Genomic DNA, 21,597 nt, shown 5'->3' with positions numbered 1-21,597 from the left:
TTTCCCTCGCTTTTTCCCCTTTTTTTCATTAAGCTTCTTGCCCTTAACTCCCTGGGGCCGAAATGCGACTATAGGCGTTATATTTTCTACCCCGTAGTGTCGATATCAGACTATATGCGCGTTATCAGGACGGCGATTGACGAGTATAGTCGCGGCACCGAGATCATGTTCATTGTGACATGTACTTGTTAATTTTTGATAATGTTGGCAAAAGCAAAATTATTTTGCATACTGGGTATTATTTTTTATAATAAGTGCTAATTAGTTCCCTTGTTAAAATAAGTGTTTTCCATTATGCGGCCATGTAAAGACGAAATCCACTGTGTTTCGTTCATACTGTATTTCAAAGGAGTAAAATAATGTCGTCTGCCAAAAATCTTTCTTAAAATAAAGAAAATATTCATTATCATGCAGCTTCTGACATATCAGTTCCGTCCGATGATGATTCAGACGATGAAATTCCATTATCAGTTAAATGATTGGTCGGAAAATGTTAAGTTTTAGAAGGCTGAAATATTCGTACACTTACATCGAATACGATACAAACGGAAAAACATGAACAAAACAAAACATATTTTATAAAATACAAAAACAACGTGACTACATAAGCATATGATTGTAATAATTTTTTTTCAAAGGTAAATGTATATATTACAACTTAACTGTCCCATCGCGTATCACAAAACGTTTGTGTACATGTATACATCAAAATTAAACAAGGGCATGATCGATATTCACACAAAAACGGGTGTCAATTTTAAGTATGCTTTTGTTAATATTGTATTTCTATTTTTAGTGGAGTTCAATGTCTTTACATGTGAAAAAGTAAGCGAACCAGAAACGTTCAAATATTTTCAACGCAGTAGGTTTGTTAAAACTGTGAATACTTCGAAGTGAAAATATTTTTCTATTTGGATATAGGTTACGGATGAAATAGGATATAAAAATAAGATTTTGTAAGTTTATTTTAATTTATTTTAATCACCAATGATTCCCTGCATGATTTCAATTGACTGCATGCACGTGAGATTGTGATAAGATCAGAAAATGTTCTTTGACGTTAGGTGGTAATTTTTATCTCGCCGCAGCAGATATATTACGATATCGGCCTCAGGGAGTTAAGCATAAAATACATGTAATTGTTTTATTATTGAGGTAATAAGATTTGGCCGCATGACCGCAGAATATGGATGTCCGCAAAATAGCAATTTACCCAGAATTCTTTCGAAGCAGATAGAATGAATATTTACGTTTTTGGTAGCTAGGTACACTTAGATGCGAAAATTTTGGGCACGGACGGTCTTACATGTAGCGAGTCGCAATATTGCACTTCCCCTATGAGCAAAATTTGGGTGGCTATTTTATAAATTGCGTGCATGTTTTGAGCTTTCAATTAATGGAAAGATCAGGATTCTCATACAAGAATAAAGAAAGTTATCAAAGCGAAAGGTTTACACCATCCATGAAAAATAGCGTGCCAAAATCATCAATTTTGCACCTTTTGAACAGTCTACAATGATCCCGCTGCAAGAACACTGTCCAATTTTATTGCATTTCTTAATTTAATAGTCCTTACTGAACGTCAGGACATAAACGGAATGGGGGCCCATCCAGCTCGTTTTTTCGGAAAATAACGAAAATGTTCCTGAGTACCAATCAACAAGCACAGAACCCTTCCGTGAATTGAATTTTTCCTTGAAATGGTGTCTCATTGATCATAAAAAGCTACCAGCAGTTAGTTTTCCAACTGACATCAGAATTTTACATGTATCGGCTGTATAAATTTTCTGAAGAATTAATAATCATTATCTCTCACCTTAATTTACAGACATCCAAAATCACGATGTTCTCTTTATAACAAATATTGACGGGGGCCAAAATTCGAAAGTGTACCCTGCTACCTTTTACACACAATTATTTTCGTTGCATCAACTAAATTTTTTGTAGGATTGAACAAATAATTTGAAAACATTGAATAAATATTTTGTCACATTGCATATATATATATATAAGTTTTACAATAAATATTTCAAAAGATAGAAAAAATATATCAAACATTGAAAAAATATTTCTGTTTTACAATAAATATTTTAAAACATTGAATGAATATATAAAGATACACAATAATTATAGAAGATATAATATTGCAACACATTACACGCCATAGGCAGGTGTCCGCTTCATGAGTGTGTCAGTATGATTGAGCATTCGCTATGTAGACAGAGGATTACCTGGTGGCCAAATAAACCTGTATAAGTATTTCGATTAATTTCGAGTTTTTTTCTAAATACTGGACAGAACAAAGTTTGAATAGTTATAATTTTAAGGAATAATTCAGCCAGCTTACGTACAAAGTCAGAACCAGAACGTACGTTATAAAACGTCTGGCACAAACGAATCGTGCGTGCGATAAGCAAGATCAGGTCTTTCTTGGCTTGTCTAATGACTATAAAACTTTGTATCATAGACCTTGAGCTGACAATTGACCCTGCTCCCCACCTAGGGGGAATTTTCAACTCTATGATTTTCTTAAACCTTAAAGTAGTTGGCATTCACAGACAAAAGTTTGCAAGTTTCCGTTGGGGCTTTAACGAGTTACGGAGATTTAAAATACGTTACCATGCAAATGTTCATTTAATTCGCCATTAATGCTAATGTAATATTATAAACATGCCAATTGTTCAATTAGTCATAACAAACAAAACATTTTCATATGTTTATGTATTTAAATTGAAATTGTCATATGTTCATATCATTTTAGGTGAACAAATGTTATGTATTATCCGTAACTTACGTTACTCTGTTTGAAATTACTAGAACATTAAAAAAATATCAACGTGTATGATGTTTTTTAGTTATAAAATAATGATAATGGCCAATACACAGTTCAGTAATTAATATAGTTATAATACAACTACCCTCAGAGATAACTGATTCAATATGTCACATATAATACGTTACCTTTTCGAAATATGACTACATTTGTTTAAGAAAAAAAAAATATTTAAATTTTTTGTATTACACATATGGTTATCAGCTATTGATAACCCTTACCCTGTTAAATTTCTATAATGAACTTTTGTCCATCTTCCAATTTGGACAGTACCATTAACTGTTAAAAGGGGTACTTACCAAAATGATACTGACTGTTTAGCGAACAGTGCAGCCGTGATCAGACTGTACGGATGTGCAGGCTAATCATGATCTACGCTGGTCGAAAAGATAGAACCAGTCGTGACCAGCATTGTAAGGGTTAAGTTATTCGTCGTTGGCTAGAGAAGGACACATGCCCATACTGTTTGCGATTTATTTTTAGCTAATGAGAACTGTAAAAGGAGCTGAAAATGAAAGTTATTGTGAAGGACGGACGGACGGACGACGGATATCGTATGCATCGCGAGTATTCGACAACCAAGGAATGAAAACTCCATTGACGGTAGCTATGTTAAGATTCTACAATTAGAGGATTAGAGGAGCTTGGTATCGCATATATTTCTCCTTTATTTATGTACAAAGAAGCCTTGGTCTGATTCATCCATTTACACAGAATAAATTTTACAATAATAATTTTACTCATTATAACATATAAAGGTAAAAGTTTGACATACCATTTTAAAAACATGTGTATAGATTTAATGGTCAACATAATTAATTCATAAGTGATTGAACATTCTGGGATATCCTTACTGGAGTTAAGCAAATTACAATAATACTGTCTGTCTTTTATAATGAATACTTAGGATTTTATTTTGTTGTTGCTGTTGTTGTTGATGATGAATATTCTAGGATATTCTTTAATTGAAGCCAGATTATTTTCTCATATTGAAAAACTTGCAGCCTGATATTATTCTGTTATAGTATTTTGTTATTTACTGACTGAAATTTTCAAACTGACAGGATGTGTCTTTCTGATATCCAACAGGTAAATGTAGAATGTTCGTGATTCGCATCAATAACTTGAGAAAGGCCAGTGTATCACTTGCAATCTGTCTGACACAAGACGAGTCTGCAAACACCGGTGTGGTTCTTTATCAAACTACACATAGACACCTCTTGGACAACACAATTTGCAAATGCAATGAAATAAGGATACCAGTGTAACTTACTGGAAAACTGGTAGGTGCTGCATGTAAATTTCAATGAAACCTGGAATGTAGATCCTTCGGAGGCACCGAGAACAAAGTAAACAGAGAAAATTGCTCGGTTTGACTGAGTCTGTTCATGAGCAGTAAGGGGAAATGCAACACTGCCCACGCCTCCTAGCACCGGATAAAGCAGTATTCAATCTTCAAATCTAATTGAGTTGAAAACAATGATCCCGAAGGACCAGAAAATATAACAACACTGGGATGATTTGTTTTGATATTCGAAACATCCATGGGTACAATATTTTCAACGTATCAAACCATACGTCTAAATCAGCTCCTATTTCGGCATGTAGAAAGCAATTTATTGACAACATGCTAATTATTTACCCCAGCCTCTCTAAAAGGACAATTGTAACTGAATTACAAACTTCAGCCTCCGGTTTAAAAATCATGAAGTATGGGCTGACAGCTAAAACATAAAATGAAACAAGAGGGCCAAGATGGCTCTAGGTTGTTCACCTGAGAAACACACCATAACAGTTTAAACATGTTTGACCTAGTGATTTAATGGAAACAAATATTCTGACCAATTTTCATTAAGATTGGACCAAAAATGTGGTCTCTTAAGTGTAAACAAGTATTTTCTTCAATTTGACCTAGTGACCTAGTTTTTGAGCCAAGATGACCTACATTCGAACTTGACCTAGATTTATTCAAGGCAGTCATTCATCAACCTCAATTGAAACGTTTTTCTTTGATTTGTCCTAGCGACCTTTTTTACCCCAAATGACCCATATTCAAACTTGACTTTAATTTCATCAAGGCAATCATTCTGACAAATATTCATGAAGATCAATTGAAAAATACAGTCTCTATTGCATACACAATGTTTTTTTATTTGACCTAGTGACTAGTTTTTAACCCCAGATGACCCATATTCTAACTTGACCTAGATTTTATCAAAGCAATCATTCTGACTAAATTTTATCAATATCCAATGTAAACTGCAGCCTCTATTGCGTACACAAGGTTTTTGTTTAATTTAATCGTTTGACCTAGTTTTTGATTCTAGATGACCCATATTCAAACTCCTCTTAGATTTCATCCAGACAAACATTCTGATCAAATTTCATGAAGATCCGGTGTAAAATGCAGCCCCTATTGCATACACAATGTTTTTCTTTGATTTGACCTAGTGACCTAGTTTTTGACCCAAGATTACCCATATTTGAACTTGACCTAGATTTCATCAAGGCAATCATTCTGACTAAAATTCATGAAGATCAGTTGAAAAATACAGCTATCGCATACACAAGGTTTTTCTTTGATTTGACCTAGTGACCTAGTTTTTGACCCAAGATTATCCATATTTGAACTTGACCTAGATTTCATCAAGGCAATCATTCTGACCAAAATTCATGAAGATCAGTTGAAAAATACAGCTATCGCATACACAAGGTTTTTCTTTGATTTGACCTAGTGACCTAGTTTTTGACCCAAGATTACCCATATTTGAACTTGACCTAGATTTCATCAAGGCAATCATTCTGACCAAAATTCATGAAGATCAGTTGAAAAATACAGCTATCGCATACACAAGGTTTTTCTTTGATTTGACCTAGTGACCTAGTTTTTGACCTCACATGACCCATTTTCAAACTTATACTAGATTTCATCAAGGTAATCATTCTGACAAAATTTCATGAAGATCAGTTGAAAAATACAGCCTCTATCGCATACACAAGGTTTTTCTTTGATTTGACTTAGTGACCTAGTTATTGACTCCAGATGACCCATTTTCGAAAGCAGCCTAGATTTTATCAAGATAATCATTCTGATCAAAATTCATGAAGATCAATTGAAAAATACAGCCTCTATCGAATACACAAGGTTTTTCTTTGATTTGACCTAGTGACCTAGTTTTTGATTCCACATGACCCATTTTCAAACTCGGCCTAGATTTTATGAAGGCAATCATTCTGACAAAATTTCATGAAGATCAATTGAAAAATACAGCTGTATCGCATACACAAGCTAAATGTTGACAGACAGACGACATACGACGGAAGCCGAACATCGAAATTTCTTGATTAATGACAGAGTTACGAACCGGGTATGAAACAGACCCTTTTAACCTTTCACTTGACCTCTAAGTGTAAACTTGATCTTGGAGCTAGGGGTCTGGGTCTTGCGTGTAATCATTTTGTGGGGTCGAATCTACGTGAGTTTTTTTTTCATGTTTATTCTTTGTGTGTGTTTGTGTGTGTGTGTGTGTTTTTTTTTCTTTTCGTTTTCATTTTCATTCCCATATCTTTGTTTTTTTCTTTGATGGTTTGTATTTGTATGGTTGCCTTTATATAAAACAACAGTATGTTTATTATTTGCATGGCTTAAATGCATGCATTTAGTCAATATCATCTTTGATATAATGGTAAACTTTTCTGATCTGCCATGTCGGCTTATAATACTTCTCTGTTGTGTTGTCACATAGTTCATGAAGGAATCTAAATGTTTAGTAATACGAGAAAAAAAAATAATGTCGATGGTGAGTTTCGAACCCACACGGTAAAAGATCTGCTTAACATGGACTGTATGCTTTACCACTGAGCTAATTGCAATTGGTACAAAATCTTAAAATATTTAGATTGTAACATGATTAATGACAGAGTTACGAATCGGATATGAAACAGACCCTTTTAACATTTCACTTGATTTCTAAGTGTAAACTTGATCTTGGAGCTATGGGTCTGGGTCTTGCGCGAAACACATTGTCTCCTTATGGTAAACACTTATGCCAAGTTGTTTCAAAACCCCCTCATGGATAACAGAGTTATATATCGGACACGTAAAGATCTATTATGATATGACTTCTAAATATGACACTGACCTTGGAGCAAGGGATCTGGGTCATGCGCATGACACATTGTCTGATTATAGTTACCATTTACGCCAAGATATTTCAAAATCCCTCCATGGACAGCAGAAATATGGATCTGACACAAAAATAACCCTGTTACACCTTGACCTTGGAGCAAGGGTTCTCATTTTCAAGTGATAAACATTTATGCTAAGTACTTTTAAAGGTGGATAATCAGATTTTGGCCATGTAACGGATTTGTTCGAAACTTTAGCATCTGATCATTTACACTCATTTATGTTCACTTAACACTTAATACAAATTAGATTTTTACTGGAGGTATTTTTAAAATTTCATTTTCCTATCCTGGTTGCCCAAACAAGATAGAGTTATTTTATCATAAGTATAAATTTGATAAACATACTTTGCCTAAGGAAATGTATAAATATTAGACATATTGTAATATATTTGTAAAATATTTGCATTAAAAATTATGTATTTAGATGGAATTCATTAGAAACGCAAGTTTGAAAAAATATTATTACCTCCCTTTGCCTATCTTGGTTGCGCAACCAAGATAGATTGGAAATAAATGAATTCAGAAGCTACACACAGCTTTTAAACTTGCATTTTGGTTCAGATTGTTCAATAGTTGATATGTCTATCAAATGCAAATGTAAAACTAGACATTGTATCGAAATAAAAAGAAATACCCAGCTTTTTATATACTTTCATATTAAAGGGGAGTAATTACAAAATTTTATAAAAATAATAAAATATACATTTCAAATAGGAATCTAACTCTATGTAATCGGTCTTTTTGTTCCTTAAATAATTCTCTACCAGAATATACAAAAAGTAAAAATGTCATTAAATGTTGTTTAAATGTGATTGACCACCTTTAAAACCTCTTGATGAATGGCGAGGTTACGATCCGGACACAAAACAGACTGTTTGACTTCTAAGTGTGACCTTGACCTTGTAGAAAGGGGTCTGAGTGTTACACATTAAACGTCGTCTCATTAAGGTTAAAATATTTATGCCAAACTATTTCAAAATTTCCTTCATGGATGACAGAATTACAGCCCGGACAAGAATTTACAAAGTTACGGTCGGCATTAAAATCAAAGAACATACTGTAGTCTTTACAAATAAAAAGTTTTTTTACTGAAACATATTTAAATGATGTAAGGATGTTATCATTAAATAAAATCCTAAAATTATTTTTTTTTCTTGAAATAGATATTGATATTTACTTAATCACTTAATAACAACATAATATATTAGGTCCTAACAAAATCTGAAAAATACATCCCTCAGAAGCAACGAGGACAAAACAAATAGTAAATATTGCAGACCCGATTTGACTTATAGTTGGTTTAATTTGTACGCTAGTAAGCAGTGTACATGTATTTAGATAATTTACAACCATGCTTTGCACGGAATGAATTTGCAACCATGCTTTGCACGGAATGTCATGGATCAGAGGGATAGACTGGCTATATTCATCACTAAAAACCCGGCAAACTGTATGAAATCTTAAGTGGTAGGATATTCATGGCATGTATTTTGTGTTACTTAGTATGCTAAAAATCAAACAGCTTTTCATCATTTTTGCCATCCCACTACATATCGTAAGAATATAATGAAAGTAACAAAGTATAATATATAATTCAAGCGTTACGAAACTCCTATTTCAATGAAATCAATAAGGTAATGCAATAACATGCTGCCTTATAACCCGACTGAGTCCTGAATGAGTTACTCCCCTTTTATTGAAATTAGCATTTGTAATATAGTAAACACAGTAACGTTATAGAATATAGATCTACACTTCAGCGTAATGTAGGTCATATGGACTGAAAGTTATATATCAGTTTCCAGTTGTAAGTACACTATTTATATCATACATTATCAGTAATTAATCAGGTAATAAACTATAGGGTTTATTGGATGTAAATTATACAGTTTAAAACTGATAAGCTATCCAGTATGCAACTTGTACAACATAACAAAGGACAACAGAGTGTTGAACAGGGAATGAATCGCATTTGATAGAAATCTATCAATCTGAATATTTTTGAAAATATTACTCATAAGAAATATACTCTTTTTATTTATAATAAAAGTTTGTTCAGATGCACTTAACATTTATAATTGAAAAATGACCAAAATCACCCTGTAGGCCTACAGGCGGAAACAATGCATTAATAGTAGACAACGACCATGAGTGAAAACACTTATATTTATTTTATATAATATTGTCATTGATTTATAATGTCATATACTTTCCCGTGTACAAAAAGCTTGTCTGTACATTTTGGCAGGTTGAACATGGACTTGCCAGTTTCTCCGTTACATGTGGACCTTATTGTAAAGTTTGGCGGTAGTGCTGTTACCGACAAGACTAAGCTAGAAACTTTGGATGAAGAATCTCTGCGTAAAGCGGCAGAACTGATAAGCCAATGCTATAAACAACGCTTGACATGTATCGTTGTTCACGGAGCAGGGTAAATTTTAGAACATGTGACTTTCTCCTGTGCAGTACTGATTTATTGCTTCATTCATACAATAATTCATTTTGCTAGGTCTACATGACCTATCAAATAAATTATATTCTCCAGCTGCTGATGGCTTTCTTTATATACGAAATATCTTGAGCTCCTTTTATGTCATATTGTGACTTTCCACCTTTTCATGATAAAGGAAGACCCAGTTAATGTGAACATATCCCTCTTTGCATTATTTGTTTATAGCATTGAAATAATTCTACACCCGAAACAAGTTTTCGAACCAACAGGAATATTGTTTTGTAAGATTTCTTTTAATTGTCCGATTTTCATGATTTTACAGTTCGTTTGGTCATCATCAAGCAAAAGAATACAACGTGAACTCTGGCTGGGTTCATTTTGAAGATAAAAATGAGATGGATCGTGTTAAGAGAGGATTCTGTCTTACAAGAAAATCTGTAACTATGGTAGGTATTGGCGTATTAACGTTTTTCCGCTATTTATTTCCAAATTTTGGCTTTTCATTCTAAGGAAAAAGGGGAATACAAATGGTAGAAGGTAAACAGTTTGAATTTGGTATCCTCAATAACACGTTTTCTCTTTGATATGTTTTATAGTGTGCGTCAGATATCTCAACTTAAATCATTATTTATTTAGAGAATATAACTACATATTATGTTCCTGTCTCCTAACATTGTTGCTATTTTGACGTAGCTTAAAATTAAGTGATGTTTTCAAATGGCGTTTAAGATAAACTCAACCACAGACAATACCAGACTTAACAGAGAAGCATGTTTCAGCTGTCTTTGTTTACTAAAAAAGCATTGTACGAACTACTTATAAGTCCACGGATGAGATTTTACATGTTAGAATGTCAAGTAGTTCGGTATATTGGAAGTATTGCACACGGTCTAATGCTTGACCTTTAATCTCAAGTCTCATACTTTTTACATTGTATGAACCGCAAGATCCGGATTTCATTTAGTCTTAAGTAGTAGTATGCTTCTAGATGTGCAAAACAATGAATAAATACGAATAACATATCATGTAAAAATTGTATAGAGGCATATTAAGGTCAGTTGTGTATTTCATAGTAATAACCCTTTTATTCTGTTTGATTTTAGCTTAACCAGCACGTAGTTAATAGTTTGCTACAACAGAATATTCCAGCTGTAGGGTTATCAGTAAGTCCATTTCTTGTCAATATTTATGGCAGTTATTTTGTTTCTGAACTTGTATGCCGGGTCGTAAATATTTGAAGTAATTCAACATATACTTTCTATTCATAAATGCGCATTCTTTAAAAAATGTGTTGTAATGCTATTATAGATACATGTATATCCGATTCCTCTTCTGAAAACTAAACATCATTACACCACTGGGGTCATGTCACCAGTCCGGTTTACCCCATAAAGCGGACTCGAGTGATTGAAATAAGTTAAAAAGTTTTCGTTTGAAACCAGTTGCAATAAATTCGTATCAAATAATAATTTATTCACCCTCCTTATAAGAATTGTATGACTTACCGTTTTCCCTCACAAAACTAGACAGGTAGTAGATGTTTCCCTTAATAACGCGTTCTAATCAAATACTAGAAAATAAGCTTTAATCTAATATAATTAAAACTCCGGTCGAAGCAGAAGTACATAACTTTGTTACAATTTGATAGGTTTGCGGAGAATGGGTAACGGAGGAGGGAACAGTTGTGACGTATAGTACAAATTCAGTTAGGGATGCCTTGAGAAATGGATTCATTCCTGTTCTGCACGGGGACTGTGTTTTAGATCGTGTCAAAGGTTGTAATATTCTGAGTGGGGACACCATTATACGGGTAAGTGTTGCGAGTATTTTTGAAATATCTACTTTGATTAGTCCATTTCTGTTTTTCTAAGACTTTGACGGGTTTTGTATATTTGTAAACAAAAAGAAAAATCTTCAAAAACAGAGAGTAAGGTTATCACAAGTTAAAATGAATTGTTGAAATACATATAACATATCCTTCAGGGTGGAACTGATGTTTAGAACAGTTAAAATGTCTCTCCTGAACGGACCCAGTCCAACCGAGTCTGCTGTTATTTTGCTTGGTTGCGTTCTGTGTATCTGAAGGCTTTTCGTGTAGATTGTTTTGTGTTTCATGCAAAAAATTGATTCTGACAGGATTATGTCAGATATTACGGGAGTGACAATCTATTAAAATATATAATTCATGATCGTTATTACAGACACTTTCTGAAGCCTTTAAAGTCAACAGAGTGGTGTTCCTAACTAGTGTTAAAGGTGTCTATAACTGTCCACCAGAAAATAACTCTGGTACGTTTGCAATTTTATTTTCCATGTCAGATCAGATTAAATGTTAGAGTTAGGAATGTCTTAAGTGATCAAATTCAACACATTTGATTGATATAGATATTTAAAGGTCCACTACTAACACCCGAACGAGTATTATATGAATACCAGAGTTTTAGCTGAGACTTCCTATTTACTGAAAATATGACCCACTGCATCGGATCTGACCAAGTAGTCACGAATATGTTCAAGAATAACCAACAATTAAACAAACAAAAAATGCCAATTTCAAACCGAAAGTATGTTTTCCGACTGCTTACGAACCCGTCACGCATCTTTGGATTTTTTCGGAAGAATCCTCTGAAACGAGACTATAACTTATAAATAGATGCAACATATATTATATACCCAAACGATAACGTGATTTTTACAAACTTAGCATAGGGAATTCAGCATTTTTGTAACTCAGAAAAACTTTATGAAAATCATTCTTATGATACAGGTATTACAGCTATACTACAAGTTTTCGGGAGGACAATTTAGGCCCTTCCCGAATAAAGTGTTTTCACAACTTCGTCTGCAACTTTTTCAGTTAATCTCTTTTAGCATAGTTTTAAGATATAAATGAATAACTATCTTACACTGTAGAAAACAAAATGTGATTGAATTTACTAAATACAATGATTTATGTACATATGGCTACATTAATTCAGTCATGAAATTTAGACATTAAACACATGTCTTGGCCTAATATTTGTCACTGTCAATTTGAAACTAAAAATTTGTACATCTCATATTTTTCATACAAATCGTGTATAATTACCATCATGGAAATACAGTTATTTTGTCGCGCGTCTTTAAACGGATATTCGTTTCAATTAATTTCAAAATCACGTGATCCCGAAGAATTTCCGACCGATTACGGAAAAGTGATAAACACGAAAGTAGGACAAAATGACCACCCGTGACAGTCTAAGAAAATACAGAAACAACCATTTGTTTCTCTGTACATGTGTTGATTTCAACGGAATATTGCACGGTTATCGTAATGTTTATAGTATATTTCAAAATGTGTTGTCTTGTTTTAAGATTTATGTCTATTCACTTGTCTTTATTTTGCACCTTTAAAAAGTGTTTTATTTTAAGTAATCTTTCATTTCTGAGATCCAGCTGTTGACCTTGTATTTCGTTTCGTCAAGCTCAACATAGCATGGACATTAAACATAGGATAATGTTTTGCGTTGCAATATATTTGTATCAATTATTCAAACTGTCTTGCATTCTTCTTGTTGTTTTGTGTATAATAAGCTGTACATGCTTTAAACATAAATTGCACCAGTAAAATGATAAATAATTTGTCGTTTGTCTAAACTTGTATATGTATATACTGTCTATATGGTTATTTATGTATAATTTTTTGTAATTCTAATGTTGTAATATTAGAATGTGCTATTTCTCAGAAAATTGAATGTTAACAACCTTCTCCGTTTAAATAATTGTCTCGCCATTTTCATGCTTGTAAACCTCATGGGCCAGTTGGCCTAAAGGAAAATTTGAAATAAACTTATCAAACTTATCAAACTTTTAAGTCATATAATCTAAAAGTTGCAATTGTGTGATAAACCTATGATAAGCTTGTTACACATAATTTTCAAAATTAGCATAACCCAACAATTATGATTCAGAATAGTTATTGCTATCAGCTTTATATATGTATGTCTCTTTAATGCATAGCACTGAAGAACAAAATAATTACAGATTTACATATCCATTCTCTTTGATATACCATAACACCTATTCATAAATGTGACGTTTTGTCCTATGGTATAGTATCATATCTGCCTTGATACTGCACTTTAAAATCGAAGTGTTAAAAGCCATTTTTCCTGTGAAAAAGAGTTCATAGAAACATCTGCGTCAGTTATGCAATGTTTAGTCATGTTCAGATGATTATGTCTTATTTGTTTTCGTTATAAATTAAGTATATATAAGGAGACCTTTATTTATCTTGCCAAAACCATTCTTAATCTGGCATGTTCTGTGTCTTAATTACAATAGACATGTAGGTCTTTGACGTTTCGTAGATTTCCCCTTTGAACCTGTCAATGGTGTTTCAGACAATTATATTTAGTTCCAAGTATTGCTTTATGGACAACTACTTTCTTGAAAAATGTTCACCTCGCAACGAAGACTACGTGAAATCATTAGTAAAGCTTATCCAAAGCTTTTCTAGGTCTCATTCGTAATCGGTGATCTCAGATACAGGTTTCACATAGAACTGTGTCATCTCTCGCGTTATCAAATGTCTCTCCGGCCTTTTCCCTATCTCATCTGTATTAATTCCCAGTCCCTGTAACAATAGAATGAAAACGAATGAATGTACGTACATGTACATCTGTTTGGTATGTTTCATTACTTGAAATTTGTGGATTATTCCAGTTTAAACTGCTGAACTTTGGGGCGTTTTAACACTAGAAGACACATTTTTAGCCCAATCTTAATAAAACTCTGTCAGAAAACATAGTTTCAAAATTACAAAATAAGTTTTGACTTTATATAGACTTTATATCTTCTTGCAGATTTTATTATTCATAATGAACGGATTTAAATAAGATGCTTGGATACGTTATTTTAAGTCCAGTAATGTGGTGAATAACCCTGTTATAATTCTAGAAAAGAAATGTAATAGTTTAGAAACGACATAAAATTATATTTATCATGGGCGGTTCGAGGTGGGGGGGGGGGGGGGGATCAGGGGGGTCCGGACACCCCTAGAATTTTCAAAGTTAATGGTGAAAACTTTTAAAGCTGTACTCTCACAGTTGAAGGAACAGTACAAACTCATATTATAACGTGCAATACATGCTGTGTATAATACTATTATAAAATCAATTCAAGAATAAATGAATTTGCTGCACTCTCGCAGTTGAACAAACAGTACAAAACTCATATAATAACTCGCTGCGACACCGAGAATCCAAAACATAACTAATTCAATTCAAGGATAAATGCACTCGTCTAGAACGGTACACCTCTATATCTAACGGTGATTTAAAATGGTATATTCTCAATCCGTACCCCCATTATGCTCGTTTTCATATCATGGGAAAATTTGTAAAACAATATTGGATTTCTAATTTTCGAAGTGATGATCACATTTTGATGGGATTCAGATTCTTGTTTGTTTTTTTCTTTTACTCTAAAACGCTCGAAATTCATTCTCCGTTGACCCTGAGAAACAAAAATTTTCCGGGGGAGGCCCCCCTTACCCCCACCAGAGGGAGGGGGAACCCGCGCACATACCCCATCTGGATCCCCCCCTGGAAAAAATTCTGGATCCGTCCCTGTCTATCCTATTCAGATTGTTACCCTACTAATCAAAATGCTTTTCTCATGATACTAGTGGACAAAATGAACACACCGTAGTTACACAACGGCATGTCATTATTACTGAAATGCGGTGGATAGATATCTTTAAGCTGTGTATATTTTGTACCTTTGTGCCAATAATCTGTTTAAATAGCAGTTTTACTGACTGTGGAATCTTCCGTTTGACCTTTGTGTACTTCTCTACCAGTTCCAGGCTCGAGTGCGTCTCTGGCTCTTTACTGAAGACACGGAAACCGTTATGATGAAGTTCTATGATGTATTTAGCTATATAGCTTCCAGACTCTTTAGTGAACTCAGAAACAAACACGAAATGAAGTAAAAGCCAATTTTTCCACGCCTTTCCATCAATAGTGGTAATACCAAGATGTTATTCGTACGTTGTTGGCCACCAAGGGTCACTGTTACTACAAATATGTACCATTGGTGAGCATTTCCCTGCCAAAAGACTCCCAATGTCGTCAAAGGTAACATTTAAGAGTGCTCTTAATTCGTTATCAATGACAGTTTCAATTAATTCAGTTATTTTCAAGCAATCGTCATGTGCTGCTTTTCCATCTAACAGATTGACCATAGGATTTACGAACTGTGGCAAATACCGACATCTATAAAATGATGACAATGTATTCAGGATAAAACAAATACATGCAAACAGGTTATGCGGTTTCCAAAAGTCATTGTCTGTGTTTGCAATCGCGAAAAATAAAGAATTTTTGCAGTGGTAGCTTGTTATTGCTTCACCGACACGTGGCTTGAAAAGTGTTTCTTTCAGCATTTTAATTAAGACATACGATTTCAGTTGTGTTTCATTTAGGCTGAACATGAGTATTCTTTCGGTCAATGAGGATGATATTCTCCATTCAGCACTCTCGCAATCAGATTTAGGATGTCCGACTGGCACAATAAAACTGTCACTAGAAAATGCCTCTTCTCGTAGTTCTCTGGATGGCCAGAAACGCATACTAGTATGTTCGGACTGAAGAACACTATCTCTCTTACCTCTGTATCTGAACGCCGTGACAAAATCTATTTTATCCGTTCCACTTCCTGATGGTCCCTTTTTGATGAAAGGGTATTGGTTTTGAATACATATTCGTTCAGTGATTTTAAGTATATACGTGTTTTTAAGATACACGCTGGCGCCGTCATAGATATGACTTTCATCAGAAACTGTGCGGATTCAAAATCTGCTTCGTCATTCTTAAGGCAACGCAATCTGCAGTACCCTGGTGCTGAGTTTTCGTCAATCTCATTAATCAGATTAAGGCTACCTCTACTCCACTCTCTGATCGACCTAACGACATTTATAGCATCGAAACAGGTTAGAGAATCAAGGTCAGAGTTCAGCCCCAATGTCGTCACGGTTGTACCTTCCGTTTGACTGCCAAAATGATGGACTGTTACACTATGCCCTGTACTCAAATCTGTCCACATTTTCTCTGTCATGAGGTATATCCGTCTTTTCTTCAATACTGTCTCCATATCGAGTCCAAGTGCGTCCATCACCTCTGATAGTCTTACGGATATATTCCGGGAAAATGAAGGTAAACATTCCATCTTTACGCCACCTGAAATGAATTCAATATATATCATACAAGATAAAATTTATTAAATGAACTTTCGGGAATAGAGTCAACTACTATGAATTCATGTAACTGTAATCAGTTATATTTATTCAAGTAACTACTTACAAAATGTTATACCTACACCCAGAAACATGCATTATAATGTATAAAAGTAGCTACTTAAACTAAACGTTTTACCTATACACAGAAACATGCATTACATTATAATTATTATATGTATATACATGTAAGTAGCTACTTGACCTAAACGTTTAAACGTTTTGCCTATACACAGTTACATGCATTGTATTATTATATGTATATAAGAAGCTACTTAAACTAAATGTTTTACCTAAACACAGTAACTTACTTAGATTTATATAAATGAATGATATATTTACTCCTAATTTAATCTATAACGCACTGTCCAGTTTAATAAAAAAAATATTGATCTGTATGAAATGTCCATCTATCAAAAAAGAAGACTAGCGCCTGACTGAACTTGTTTTACTGTATTTACAGCGGTCGATAGAATGTATGACCGCGTATAGTACTATACTCGTCGTTTAATTGGGTCAACAGTGTTGTTGTACTTATAAAATAGACTGGCCCGGTTTATAGGTTGGTCAGGGCTACGAATATGCGATATGTATTGTACTAATCCCCAATGATAACGCGATTCCCGCCGAAACGCAAGGACGAGTCTATTTCATGATAACTGATGAAATAATAATTCATAATGGTTACCCATTTACTTGACAATTAAATATTAGTATTTCTTTCATTTTTAATAGCCGCTATGTATATGGCAACATAGCTCAGTTGGGTAAACTGAGCTCAGTTGGGTAAACTGCAGACAACAATTGGATATAAGCAAATCGTTTTGTGGGTTCGAATCTTCATGAGGGTTTTTTTTTCAGATTTTTTTTCTATTCGTTTTCATTTTTATTTCATTACTTTTGTTTCTTTCTTTGATGGTTTGAATTTGTATATATGTCTTTATATAACACAATAGCATGTTCATTATTCGCATGGCTTGAGTGCATGCATTTAATCTATCATCTTTGATATATAATAAACTATTCTGATCTGCAATATCGGCTTTAGATACCTCTTTGTCGTATTGTCACAGAGCTCATGAAGGAAACTAAATTTTTATGCAAAAGTGAAATAAAAATTAATTCTCAATGCTGAGTTTCGAACCCACACGGCAAAAGATCTGTTGACCATGGAGAGTATGCTTTACCACTGAGCTAATTTGTAATTGGAACAAAATCTAGAAATATTTAGATTGTAACATGCTAGAAAAATGCTGAATTCCCTATGTTCCATTTTAATCTATTTATAGTCATGTTTGTAAATATCAAGTTATCGTTGGTGCATAGTACCTTGTCATTATTTTTGAGCATGGATCCCCTTCAGTTGTTTACAAACACGTTTGTTTATTTTATGGGGAGTAGGCTATTGATTATCAACAAAATCAAACTATCGGGTTTTCACAATACAGGCTCAATTGTCGGTGTCAAATAGATAATTAAAACCAATTAATGAACGTACATCCTTTGTTGAAAAGGTCATTTTGAATCCGGTTAAACGCGAAAACATAGTTGAAATTGTGATGAATTACTAACGGTGTTTATAGCTTAAGTGATATTATCTGGGCTGCAATGTGCGTACGTTCTGTACTTCCATTTTGCATATTTACACAATTATACTCATTAAAACATTTAAAAGTCCATCGTCCCATTGTTCAAAATAAGTGACAATAAAAATAGTATATATAGAGATCTTACCTGTATGTTTATAGCCTGGTTGATACACTTTACAAATCTTCCCACGCCCCACTTGTATTTTGCGAATTCATATAGGCATGACAAGTTAACTAAGTTGTTATGTTTTGTCATGATTTCCTCTCCTTATATATAATGAATTTTGCACGTTTATGAATCTAAAACGTTTATACTTATTTTTTGATTATTTTGAAAATGGACTTCGGTGGTAACTTGAATAAGTTTATATGATAGCATAGTTCCAAGTTACTACAAGGGTGACGCTACTAACAACAGATTTTTCTAAATATATTTTGACTTTTAAAAATGTACTTTCAAGAAATTTAAAGATAAGTATGGCATTAGATGATTTGTAAAGTGTACTTCTGGTATTGTCATTTTCATTACTATTTCAGAAGCCTGTCTTTTGAAGACTATAACAGTGGGCAAACACGGAAATAGCACAGCAACATCAAGTGGTGAAGGTCGAAACATAGATACGAAGAATGAAGGCACGGACGTAACAGGAGGGATGACATTGAAATTTCAAACTGCTGTCGGCATTGCACGGGACACAGAGGGGAAGACTAAAGTGTTCATATGTATGATTGGTTCGAGATATGCAACAGCTGCTTGCTTGTATGGGGCTAACAAGAGACACGATGAAGATGACTCGGGCACTGAGATTATTTTCACGACTTAATAATGTTTAACTTTTAATGCTCCTTGTATATGATATTATTTTGAATCATTGGTGCAATATAATCAACTGAAATCATTAACAAATAGTCTGTAATATAATCCATCCGAACTGCGTGTCTTTTTTGCGCTTTTATTTTTTGTAGTTTCTTGGGTAGAGTTTGTTTATACAATGTACATTTACATAGAAGTGGACTCTACACAGGCAACATGGAGAGCTAAATACCCTCAAAACACATGTAAATTACATTTATTTCTCACATTAAATCCCTTTTAGCAAATTTTTGTGTCGAACAAAATAACTGACTTATTTAAAAACTGAAATTATATTAATATATGAATATCGTAAGACTATATAATGAAACTTGCCGTTCCAGTGCAGCTATCCAGCTGGCTTATGGAAGGTCAATGGTTCTACCCAGGTACCAATCAATGACTCGGAGGAGCACCTGGGGTCTTCCTCCACCATCAAAAGCGTGAAAAGTAGTCAGGTCTGACCTAAATTGTGTCGGTTTGCCCCTAAATCCAACAAACTCTAAAAACCTGATTTACTCCGTCTTTTAGCTGAATTGACATGACAGAGCTTGCTATCTTGATATATTTGCAGCAAAAACAGAGCTCGGAGATTTACTTCTGCAAATCAAACTAAAGACACTGGATACCTTGGCTTCCTCAGTATAATTTAACAAACTAGTGTTGTCTTTATTATCGCCGAATATAACTCGACTCAAATCATACCTCAAAGATAATCTAAATAATCCGAGTTTGGAAGTATCGCCAACATTAAATCGCCCGTACTGGAAGTACGCACGTATTGAGTGTACATCATGCTGACTGAAGGTTAGGATCAGGGTTTTTTTATTATTATTATTATTATACCAGACGTTCAAAGGCGCATTACATATAGCAAACGCAGCCACACAGGGCACGAAATTCATCCTCTGCTACTACTAGTACAGACACAGAGCGATCTGATCAAAGGGGTCCGACACGTGTGGGTCACCTTAATATGGCATAATAAATAGTCCTAAGGCACTGGGGGCAAAAACATTGGTCAATAGATATATAACTGTGACATATCTATTGACCAATGTTTTTGCCCCCAGTGCCTTAGGACTATTTATTATGCCATATTAAGGTGACCCACACGTGTCGGACCCCTTTGGATCTGACCAGAGGGACAGAGTGTGATAAAGCCCCCATAAACAGATAGACAGAAATTCTTTTTAGATACAAACTTGTTCGGCTAACAGCCTGAGAGTGCACATTGAATGAGTGCGTACACTCAATGCGTGAGAATTAATTCTGACCTTTGAAGGTTATAACACACTAAATAGTTGTTGTTCTTTATTCTATATAAAATTGACCTATTTCCAATGGCCGCAGCACACATCAGCACCCATTTTAAATGTCTGTAAACTACATTTTCTTGAAGAATATTGTCAATGCTAAATAAAAATCAAAAGAAAAGTGGGGGTCATGCTTGATGCAAGAAAAATAATTTCAGTCAAACACACAAACTGCAAAATCAGCTAAAAAATGAGACCCCAAATTATACTGTGTGGTGTATGATCTAAGTTTCCATGAAAAATTTTGTCATGGTGTTATTTCATGATCAAAATGCTATCTTCTTGTCAAGCATAGATCTGTCATGTGATTTTACCAAAAAAATTGCAAAGAAAATAAGGAAAATAGCTCTACACAGCGAAAAAACTGAGGACTATCTGTATCCGCCATTATGCGACTACCATTTTTTTCGCGCCATTTTTCTATTTAGTGTCTGTATGCCTATAAGAAAAACTTTTTTCTCTGACACTGTGCCAGTTTCATTTGAAATGTAAAAGAAACCTAATAGCATGAAAAAATACAAGGTTTTAGCTTGATATCAACAGTTTCTAAGGTTTTATGGCATTTTCAGTACCACAAGACAAAGCGTCAGATTTTGTCAAAAATAGCTGTCGCGACATAATTTTGAAGCAGTTACCCTAAATGCAGCCTTGTTTTGCCCTGTTTTGACATTTTCTACTCTGATCTGCATACAAATTACACATTTAAACTGTTAATCATGTTCACTTTTACCTCTGATGATCAGACATTAGCAATCAGTAGGCTATAAATATGCAGTTTTTGAAAAAAAAAATACACACAAAACAGTGAAAAGGTGATATTTTTCGGTTTTATCCTCATTCTCAACAAATGTGCAATAAATTTGTCATTTTCTATCAAATTCTAATCAAACTAGCCCATTTCCACCATCATCTTGCCAGATTTCAATTTTTACCAATGTCATCTTATAGGTTATAACACACTAAATAGTTGTTGTTCTTTATTCTATATAAAATTGACCTATTTCCAACGGCCACAGCACACATCAGGACCCATTTTAAATGTCTGTAAACTACATTTTCTTGAAGAATATTGTCAGTGCTAAATAAA

At 34.0% G+C, this 21,597-nt stretch overlaps 1 protein-coding gene and 1 long non-coding RNA gene across 5 annotated transcripts; one reads left to right on the top strand and one right to left on the bottom strand.

Moving 5' to 3' along the window:
• The first annotated feature begins 811 nt into the window (after positions 1–811).
• Positions 812–19,278, top strand: LOC123531596 (uncharacterized). 3 transcript variants are annotated; one of them, XM_053517440.1, is made up of 9 exons: positions 812–956; positions 3,317–3,436; positions 3,923–4,116; positions 9,273–9,455; positions 9,799–9,922; positions 10,580–10,639; positions 11,125–11,286; positions 11,678–11,765; positions 18,879–19,278. In XM_053517440.1, the coding sequence occupies exons 4-9, from the start codon at positions 9,280–9,282 to the stop codon at positions 19,163–19,165; spliced, it is 897 nt and encodes a 298-aa protein (XP_053373415.1). In that variant the 5' UTR covers positions 812–956; positions 3,317–3,436; positions 3,923–4,116; positions 9,273–9,279; the 3' UTR covers positions 19,166–19,278. The 3 variants fall into 3 exon arrangements, with proteins under 3 accessions (XP_053373415.1, XP_045168636.2, XP_045168635.2); XM_045312701.2 differs by lacking the exons at positions 3,317–3,436; positions 3,923–4,116 and having other exon boundaries at positions 821–956; XM_045312700.2 differs by lacking the exons at positions 812–956; positions 3,317–3,436; positions 3,923–4,116 and adding an exon at positions 8,526–8,831.
• On the bottom strand, positions 12,489–18,643 carry LOC123531595 (uncharacterized). Of its 2 annotated transcripts, none has more exons than XR_008366043.1 (3): positions 18,487–18,643; positions 15,238–16,696; positions 12,489–14,091 (listed from the first exon to the last, which is right to left on the bottom strand). It is a non-coding gene; the product is annotated as an uncharacterized LOC123531595 (long non-coding RNA). The 2 variants fall into 2 exon arrangements; XR_008366042.1 differs by lacking the exon at positions 18,487–18,643 and adding an exon at positions 17,064–17,238.
• Positions 19,279–21,597: the final 2,319 nt, after the last annotated feature.

This window comes from Mercenaria mercenaria, chromosome 11 (genome assembly GCF_021730395.1).
Source record: "Mercenaria mercenaria strain notata chromosome 11, MADL_Memer_1, whole genome shotgun sequence".
In the NCBI taxonomy this organism is placed as follows: domain Eukaryota; kingdom Metazoa; phylum Mollusca; class Bivalvia; order Venerida; family Veneridae; genus Mercenaria; species Mercenaria mercenaria.
The sequence above is the reverse complement of the archived record's forward strand: the minus strand, read 5'-3'. Positions and strand labels throughout refer to the sequence as shown.

What these genes read in the sequence shown, in the direction of transcription:
- LOC123531596 (XM_053517440.1), top strand. Translation starts at nt 9,280, where the DNA reads ATGGACTTGCCAGTTTCTCCGTTACATGTGGACCTTATTGTAAAGTTT. An exon ending in CAAGAAAATCTGTAACTATG is followed by an intron (nt 9,923 to 10,579) that starts GTAGGTATTGGC and finishes GTTTGATTTTAG; the next exon opens with CTTAACCAGCACGTAGTTAA. An exon ending in TCCACCAGAAAATAACTCTG is followed by an intron (nt 11,766 to 18,878) that starts GTACGTTTGCAA and finishes TTACTATTTCAG; the next exon opens with AAGCCTGTCTTTTGAAGACT.